Source organism: Perca flavescens, chromosome 11, assembly GCF_004354835.1.
Source record: "Perca flavescens isolate YP-PL-M2 chromosome 11, PFLA_1.0, whole genome shotgun sequence".
Lineage (NCBI taxonomy): Eukaryota > Metazoa > Chordata > Actinopteri > Perciformes > Percidae > Perca > Perca flavescens.
The window spans coordinates 2,442,008-2,452,007 of NC_041341.1; the positions used below are offsets into that span (position 1 = coordinate 2,442,008).

General features: G+C 43.2%; 2 protein-coding genes across 2 annotated transcripts in view; one reads left to right on the forward strand and one right to left on the reverse strand.

Annotated features, from left to right (window-relative positions):
- The window catches only part of epc2 (enhancer of polycomb 2), a 44,654-nt gene extending 36,521 nt beyond the window's left edge, over positions 1–8,133 (reverse strand). The window contains exons 1-2 of the mRNA XM_028591511.1: positions 7,760–8,133; positions 1–20 (exon numbers count right to left, since the gene is read on the reverse strand). The exon at positions 1–20 is cut by the window's left edge and continues 140 nt beyond it. Of these exons, the coding sequence (XP_028447312.1) occupies positions 1–20; positions 7,760–7,912 (173 nt within the window). The 5' untranslated portion in view covers positions 7,913–8,133. The remainder of the gene's footprint in view (positions 21–7,759) is intronic.
- An 861-nt stretch (positions 8,134–8,994) lies between these two features.
- LOC114564169 (kinesin heavy chain) overlaps positions 8,995–10,000 on the forward strand; it is a 29,612-nt gene continuing 28,606 nt past the window's right edge. Inside the window, exon 1 of the mRNA XM_028591383.1 lies at positions 8,995–9,364. Within this exon, the coding sequence (XP_028447184.1) occupies positions 9,230–9,364 (135 nt within the window). The 5' untranslated portion in view covers positions 8,995–9,229. The remainder of the gene's footprint in view (positions 9,365–10,000) is intronic.

The window sequence follows — 10,000 nt, forward strand, 5'->3', positions numbered from 1 at the left end:
GCCCTCTGGAGGTGGTGCTCCTACACACACACACACACACACAGACACACACAGACACACACACACACACACACACACACACACACACACACACACACACACACACACACACACACACACACACACACACACACACACACACACACACACACAGAGAGACACACACACACACACACACACAGAGACACACACACACACACACACACACACAGAGACAGACACACACACACACAGAGACAGACACACACACACACACACAGAGACACACACACAGAGAGACACACACACACACACACACACACACACACACACACACACACACACACACACACACAGACACACACACACACACACACACACACACACACACAGAGACACACACACACACACACACACACACACACACACAGACACACACACACACACACACACACACACACACACACACACACACACACACACACACACACACACACACACACACACACACACACACACACACACAATCAATCAAAATGTATTTATAAAGAACTTTACATCAACCAGCAGGTATCCACAGTGCTTAACATCAGAAACACACATCATACGATAGAAAGAATGAACGTAGAAAACAGTAAAATCAGAAAAGGTTACGAAGAAACACCACGGCTACGTATTAGGGATGCACGAGGATATCGGCACGACATCGGGATCGGCCGATTAAAGCTTAAAATGGTCATCATCGGGATCGGCAGGTATGAACATTTCTGCCGATGAGCCATGCCGATAGGGTGTCTTGTTTACTATGCGCACATGAGGCCCATGAACGTATCATGAGCGCCAGCAACTTAAACTTCCAACATGTCGGCCGAGTGGAGGTATTTCGTAAAACAGACAAACTTGCTGTTTGCAGCACTTGTAAAGCACGAGTGATGCGAGGAGGCGAGTTCCACTCCACAAATATGATTACGCATCTCAAGAGCCGTCATCCTGAGCAACACCGAGACTCCTCTGGCAAAGCTACAAGTACAGCAGTGAGCACCCAAAGGTGAAATATTGCTCTTGATGACCTACCAGCGTTGAGCGTGGTGGAGCCGCGGGATACTAAGCCTCGCCGGCGCTACGTTTCTGATGTGCCGTTATCGGAGCTCCAGAGTGTTGTCGCCAGTCACGTTGAAAAGCTCCTCGCGGCGCTCGTCACATTAGCTTTACCACGGACATTTGGACATCAAGCGTGAGTCCTGTTAGCACGTTGAGTATGAAGCGTGAGTCCTGTTAGCATGTTGAGTATGAAGCGTGAGTCCTGTTAGCACGTTGAGTATGAAGCGTGAGTCCTGTTAGCACGTTGAGTATGAAGCGTGAGTCCTGTTAGCACGTCGAGTATGAAGCGTGAGTCCTGTTAGTTAGTATGAAGCGTGAGTCCTGTTAGCACGTCGAGTATGAAGCGTGAGTCCTGTTAGCACGTCGAGTATGAAGCGTGAGTCCTGTTAGCACGTTGAGTATGAAGCGTGAGTCCTGTTAGCATGTTGAGTATGAAGCGTGAGTCCTGTTAGCACGTTGAGTATGAAGCGTGAGTCCTGTTAGCACGTCGAGTATGAAGCGTGAGTCCTGTTAGCACGTTGAGTATGAAGCGTGAGTCCTGTTAGCACGTTGAGTATGAAGCGTGAGTCCTGTTAGCATGTTGAGTATGAAGCGTGAGTCCTGTTAGCACGTCGAGTATGAAGCGTGAGTCCTGTTAGCACGTTGAGTATGAAGCGTGAGTCCTGTTAGCATGTTGAGTATGAAGCGTGAGTCCTGTTAGCATGTTGAGTATGAAGCGTGAGTCCTGTTAGCACGTCGAGTATGAAGCGTGAGTCCTGTTAGCACGTTGAGTATGAAGCGTGAGTCCTGTTAGCATGTTGAGTATGAAGCGTGAGTCCTGTTAGCATGTTGAGTATGAAGCGTGAGTCCTGTTAGCATGTCGAGTATGAAGCGTGAGTCCTGTTAGCACGCGAGTATGAAGCGTGAGTCCTGTTAGCACGTATGTATGAAGCGTGAGTCCTGTTAGCACGCCGAGTATGAAGCGTGAGTCCGTTAGTCCTGAAGCGTGAGTCCTGTTAGCACGCCGAGTATGAAGCGTGAGTCCTGTTAGCACGCCGAGTATGAAGCGTGAGTCCTGTTGTTGAAGCGTGAGTCCTGTTAGCACGCCGAGTATGAAGCGTGAGTCCTGTTAGCACGCCGAGTATGAAGCGTGAGTCCTGTTAGCACGTTGAGTATGAAGCGTGAGTCCTGTTAGCACGTCGAGTATGAAGCGTGAGTCCTGTTAGCACGTCGAGTATGAAGCGTGAGTCCTGTTAGCACGTCGAGTATGAAGCGTGAGTCCTGTTAGCACGTTGAGTATGAAGCGTGAGTCCTGTTAGCACGTCGAGTATGAAGCGTGAGTCCTGTTAGCACGCCGAGTATGAAGCGTGAGTCCTGTATGAAGCGTGAGTCCTGTTAGCACGTCGAGTATGAAGCGTGAGTCCTGTTAGCACGTCGAGTATGAAGCGTGAGTCCTGTTAGCACGTTGAGTATGAAGCGTGAGTGAGTCCTGTATGAAGCGTGAGTCCTGTTAGCACGTTGAGTATGAAGCGTGAGTCCTGTTAGCACGCCGAGGCGAAGCGTGAGTCCTGTTAGCACGCGTATGAGTCCTGTTAGCACGTTGAGTATGAAGCGTGAGTCCTGTTAGCACGTCGAGTATGAAGCGTGAGTCCTGTTAGCACGTTGAGTATGAAGCGTGAGTCCTGTTAGCACGTTGAGTATGAAGCGTGAGTCCTGTTAGCACGTTGAGTATGAAGCGTGAGTCCTGTTAGCACGTTGAGTATGAAGCGTGAGTCCTGTTAGCATGTTGAGTATGAAGCGTGAGTCCTGTTAGCACGTTGAGTATGAAGCGTGAGTCCTGTTAGCACGTTGAGTATGAAGCGTGAGTCCTGTTAGCACGTTGAGTATGAAGCGTGAGTCCTGTTAGCACGTTGAGTATGAAGCGTGAGTCCTGTTAGCACCTGAGTATGAAGCGTGAGTCCTGTTAGCACGTTGAGTATGAAGCGTGAGTCCTGTTAGCACGTTGAGTATGAAGCGTGAGTCCTGTTAGCATGTTGAGTATGAAGCGTGAGTCCTGTTAGCATGTTGAGTATGAAGCGTGAGTCCTGTTAGCATGTTGAGTATGAAGCGTGAGTCCTGTTAGCATGTTCTTGCTAGCATGCTGTCCTCCCTACACCCAGAGGAAGGCTCCGGTGCTCACAGCAGCTGCAGTTGATATCACGTTTATGAAGTCAGAAAGAGAACGAGTGCTCGTCGTGCTACGTGTTGACAGGGAACGGCTGTTTAGCGTTGCCTCTCATGTAAGGCATTTGGCAGACCTGTTCAAGTAGGAGATGAGTTACATTTTTATTTGAAAATGTATTTTTATTTATTTTACTCCTAAGGACTTAAGTTTGAAGTCTGAACTTAAAAATAAAATGTGGCACTGGCAGGGCTTGACATTAACTTTTTATGGCACTTGTCCTTCGGAAAAGTACATTTACGTTTCACTTGTCCATGCACAAAAGTCACTTGTCCGGGTAAAGATTCATCATTTTATAAAAAAATTGTGTTTTTCTAATGCAGAATTTGAACAAACCGTTGAAAGCATCCAAACACTATCAACATTAATACAATTCAGTTGAAACAGTAGAAACAAACGTGTCCCAACAATAGATTTCCCCTTCAACAAGAAAAAAGATCTCCAGACTCCATAATACAAAGTAATATGTTGCACGTTGGTGTGCAGAAGTTAATATATTGAGATTCTTAGTCAGTATTTTAAAGTTTGTCATTACTTTCAGATTCCTAGTCAATATTCTAAGTTACTAAGTCAATATATTGAGATACTAAGTCGATACTTTGAGATATTGAGTCAATATATTGAGATTGTAAGTCAATATTTTAAATGTTCTTATTGGTGTGAGATTCTCTGTCAATATTCTGAGTTACTAAATCAATATATTGAGACATTAAGTCAATATTTTGAGTTCTATCAATATATTGAGATACTGAACCAATATAGTGAGATATTAAAAAGGTATTGTGGAGGATTTTCCCGAATTTTAGAAAAGAACCGCCCTCTGTACTGAAATAATGCACATGTGCAACACTCTGCCTGCTCCCGAGAGGGAACGCCTATTAAACGTGTGCACGAGAGTGCACTGTTTACAAGTTGCTGTCAGCATGGCTCATACAAGCCTACTTTCCTAAAGAAGATTTGCACTTTTTCACAAATTGAGATGTTTACCGTGTGTGCGCGGTGCGTGACTTGTGCCAGGGCTAGCATCGCTAATCATAGCTTACACCAACTTTTACTAGCAGTGATTTTAAATGGATTTCTCCAAATAGCCAAACTTTACCTGTGGAGTAGAAACTTCACGACTGAGGCATCAGTGGGAAGCCCAACCTGTGCTTTTAGCGCACGCCAGCGTGTGAAATATTCTCCCAAAAGCTTCAATGCTTCAATGAATGGCTGAAACTGTAGCTCAAGCTCACCACACACACACACCTGAAAGCTCGGGACGTAAACATATCACCAGAATGATTGACAACTAGAAAAAGAAAATCCTCCACTATACCTTTAAGTCAATATATTGAGACACTAAGTCAATATTTTGAGATAAATCAATGTATTGAGATACTAAGTCAATATTTTGAGATAAATTAATATATTGAGATAGTAGTAGATAGTATTTTCTCATTACTTTGAGATTCTTAGTTTATATTCTGAGATACTAAGTCAATACTTTGACCAGACGTAGTGGTGACTTGAACTTCTATATCTAAAATAATTTTGTAGACATAACAATGGATTTTGCCACTAAATGTTGGTGTTAACTTTTTTTATACAATTTCACAAATTTCTACCCGGCAGAGGCTGATTTACCGAAAGGATCCTTTTAAAAAGGTGTAGCTACTTTACAGTTAATTATTTCCTGATATTTAATCCGCATATTTTTTATTTTTTTTCAAAAAGGAGCAAGAAAAAACGACATTATAGAACGGCTTGTTTATTGCTAAGGGAAAATTAAATGATTTATTAAAAATGTAACAATAACTTATAACAATAACTTATTTCACCAGTAAGTTCCTGTTAATTGACAAAAACAACCACTGGATAGGAAAAAGGGTATTTTACAACAACTTTGAATGCAGCACGACGCTGGCGGGGCGAATTTCAAGTGAACGCAACATCTGTGTTTTTTCGACAACAGCAGCGCCACACTGTCATATGTTCCTCTCCAGTGAAATACAGACACACTTTTACACCGTTTAGCTGTCAGCATTTTAACTGTTTACTCCAGCTGCTAGCTAACGATAGGCTAACGTTACTTGCTGTTGAGTGTAGTGTTAACTAGCGTAACATGCGGCGATGGTTAGGTTGCCTCTAACGTCCGTTCTCGGAGCATCGGAGAGAAGCGCAGGCATTTCAGTGGCACCGCGGTCCGGTAGATAATGGTGGTTAAGGCACCGGTGCCGTATTAGCATCGGGTCTCTCGTTTTCTGTCAACGATGTGGCGAGGAGGTAACCTTAAGGCGGAGTTAGCAAGCTAACGTTAGCTAACTAATGGTGCGTTCTTTTTGTCCACCGAAGTCGATTTAAGAGTTGTTTTCCGGAGTTACGAACCGGAATTTGCAAAAAGAACGCCACCAAGGACGTACAGTATATGTACAGTGGGGGAAATAAGTATTTGACCCCTTGCTGATTTTGCAGGTTTGCCCACTTACAAAGAATGCAAAAATCTACAATTTTAATCATATGTACATTCTAACAGTGAAAGACAGAATCCCAAAGAAAATTCCAGAAAATCACATCATATGAATTTATTAAAATTGATAACCATCTGATGAGGAAAAACAAGTATTTGACCCCCTGGAAAACAAGATGTATTTGACCCCCTGGACAAACAGCATGTTAATATTTTGTAGAAAAGCCATTATTGGCCAGCACAGATGTCAAGATGCTGTTTGTCCACTGGGGGTCAAATCAACTTGTTTTCACTTTCAAAGATGGTTATCATCATTTTAGTAAATTTTACTTTTAAACTTTTAGCACTTTTTCTTTGTTGAACCAAATTTCTTTGGGACATAGTGCTTTCACTGTTATAGACATGTCTCTACAGTCTTATGAGGAGTTAAAATAGTGCTGTATTTTTGCACCTATAGACATGTCTCTATAGTCTTATTAGGAGTTAAATCAGCAAGTGCTGTATCAAATACCTATTTCCCCCACTGTACAGTCTTATTAGGAGTTAAACCCCGAGTTCACTTTCAAAGATGGCTACAGTCTTATTAGCATTAAACATAGTAAACTTTTACTTTTAAACATTTTAAGTCTTTTAAGTTAAACATTTTGTCTTTGTTGTAACCAAATGAAGTCTTAAGTTGTAAACATAGTGCTGTATACTGCTACCTATAGACATGTCTCTACAGTCTTATTAGGAGTTAAACATAGTGCTGTATACTGCTACCTATAGGCATGTCTCTACAGTCTTATTAGGAGTTAAACATAGTGCTGTATACTACTACCTATAGACATGTCTCTACAGTCTTATTAGGAGTTAAACATAGTGCTGTATACTACTACCTATAGACATGTCTCTACAGTCTTATTAGGAGTTAAACATAGTGCTGTATACTGTTACCTATAGACATGTCTCTACAGTCTTATTAGGAGTTAAACATAGTGCTGTATACTACTACCTATAGACATGTCTCTACAGTCTTATTAGGAGTTAAACATAGTGCTGTATACTACTACCTATAGACATGTCTCTACAGTCTTATTAGGAGTTAAACATAGTGCTGTATACTACTACCTATAGACATGTCTCTACAGTCTTATTAGGAGTTAAATATAGTGCTGTATACTGCTACCTATAGACATGTCTCTACAGTCTTATTAGGAGTTAAACATAGTGCTGTATACTGCTACCTATAGACATGTCTCTACAGTCTTATTAGGAGTTAAACATAGTGCTGTATACTACTACCTATAGACATGTCTCTACAGTCTTATTAGGAGTTAAACATAGTGCTGTATACTGCTACCTATAGACATGTCTCTACAGACTGATCTCTGATCGATCGGTCACTACCTGAGACTGATCTCTGATCAGTTAGAGTGGAAACACACTGACTCAAACACCTCTGGAGGAAGATAACATCTGGAAGGTTTAATCCTCCCACAGAGTGTCTGTCTGTCTCTCTGTGTCTGTCTCTCTCTCTGTCTGTCTGTCTGTCTGTCTGTGTGTTGTTGGCTAACACTAGGCCAGCCTGGTGTTGTTGTGAGTTATTAAACAGTTCCAGCCCCTTCCTGAGTTACTGATTAATTAATCTGCTCTTAAAATACCTGAGAGACCATCAGAGGGAGGACAGTAAACACAGTAACATATACACATATATATATATATATATATATATATATATATATATATATATATATATATATATATATATACATATACACACACACACACAGCATGTATAAACAGCACTGATGTTCAATTGCAATCACAACACCGGAACACTGCGTCCTGAGTTGCCATGAGAACTACGTACAAACTTGAACGTCATAGCTCATTGGCGCTACGCTAACAGCGGACACTGTACGTAACGAGTACGTAAACTGCGCACATTCATGTGTCCTGCCGTAGCACAGAGCTAGCTACGCTAACAGTGCTAACAGCTAACGGAGCTAACGCTAACCGACCGAGTGTAGATTAAAACATGCTCCTACCAGCTCCTCTTCCTTCTCCATCCCGGTGGGCATCTGCGGGACGGTCCGGTTAATAGACACGCAGTCGGTCCGGTCCGGCAGCTCCCGGTCCCGGTACACCGGGAGCGGTTTGGCGGCGTCTAGCGCTCGCGCCCGGAACGAGAGTTTACTCATTGTTTGCGCCAAATCCGCGACGATCCGAGGGAACTGTGAATCCCGGATCAAACCGCCGCAGCACGCTCAGCGGGGTCCGCGGCTCCGGGGGCGCGAGGACTCATCACACAGCGGGGTTAACGGGCCGATCCTCCGGGCTGCGCGGTTCCCTGCACCGGGGAAAACATGGCGGACATGTCCACACAGCGGCCGAGCTATCCCAGCAGCCACCGCGGCACAACGAGACGGGAAGGTGCGCGCGCAGCTGCTGGAGGCAATAATAATGTACCAAGAATAGAAATTATAAAAGTCCAAAATGATTAAATGTAGGAGTGCATTAAGTGTCCTGTAAGCCCAAAGACCAGAGAAGAAGAAACCTGTGATGATATAATAATAATAACAATAATAATAATAATAATAATAATAATAATAATAATATTTGTTATATAATATTTGGTGTTGAGAGACTGTTCAAACTTCCCCTGCTAACCTTTAGTTCCCATAGCAACCAGACTCTGGGATGTACTAATCCCACTTTATTGTATTCTCTTTAATATGCCTTTTCATTCAGAAATAAATAAATAAACGACTCCTTGTGTCTCTGTGTGTGTGTGTGTGTGTGTGTGTGTGTGTGTGTGTGTGTGTGTGTGTGTGTGTGTGTGTGTGTGTGTGTGTTTGTGTGTATAATAATAATAATAATACGTTTTATTTTAAAAACAGAAAATAAAGAATACAACAACGTTTAATTTAAAAACAAAAATAAAGAAGTAGGCTATATATATATATATATATATATATATATATATATATATATATATATATATATATATTTGTTGTCGGGTTGTTGTATATATTTGTTGTCGGGTAAATATTTCTGAAGCGATGAGTTTATTATGTGAGGAAGGACTCCATGTCCCAGAGTTCCCTGCGCCTCAGTGGTCCAGGCTGGACCTGAGAGAGGTGGGAGGGTCCAGTCAGCATCCTGATGGAGACACACAGAGACAGAAACACAGACAGAGAGACAGACAGACAGACAGACAGACACACACACAGACAGACAGACAGACACAGAGAGACAGAAACACAGACAGACAGACAGACAGACAGACAGACAGACAGACACAGAGAGACACACAGACAGACACAGAGAAACAGACAGATCTAACGATCTAACGAATACCGGGAGACGGATCTAACGGAAGATATCGGAGTCCTTATCTGCGCCCTGTCTGCGGCTGTTGTTGGACCGTCTGAGGGTTAGCTAGAGCCTGGAGTGGACCGTGTGTTTCCCCCGGTGTGTTCCTTTGTCTCGCGCAGCCGTGCAGGTGTGTGCGGGAGATGATGGACGCGGCAGAGTGCGGGGTTTGCGGGGTGAAGGTGATGTGCCGCTTCCGCCCGCTGAACGACGCGGAGCGGAGCCGCGGAGACAAAGACACCCCCAAATTTAACGGAGAGGACACGGTGGTGGTGGCGGTGAGTCGGGGGGTCTGTGTGTGCGTGTGTCCGTGTGTGTGTGTGTGTGTGTGTGTGTGTGTGTGTGTGTGTGTGTGTGTGCGTGTGTTTGCGTGTGTCCGTGTGTGTGTGTGTGTGTGTGTGTGTGTGTGAGTGCGTGTGGCTGTGTGTGTGTGTGTGTGTGTGTGTGTGTTTATCTCACCGGCACACCCTCCTTCTGTCTGTCTGAAACCGGAAACTGCTGTTTCATGTTTCATCTGAAATCAACAAATAATTATTTTCATCACCTGATCGATGCCTTGCTGCACCCCCCCCCCGCCCCCCGCCCCTCTCATTTCATGTCTTCAGCTGTCCTGTCAAAAATAAAGACCCTAAAAAGAATCCTAAACAAAAGAAATGAGTTGATAGATCCAAACACCGTATGAATGAAATAAGTCTGGCTGCTGTGTTCTGATAGAATAAACCACTACTGTAGTGTAATGAATGAGTTTTACTGATTTTACCAGATTCAACATTGAATTGAATATAAAAAGAGTGACAGATAGATTGTACAGGGCAGTGTTCTTTTAACTAACACACAGAATGTCTGAGTGATTTGTTTATTGCCCTCTGTCTGTAAATAACATAATAATAATAATAATAATAATAAATAAAACC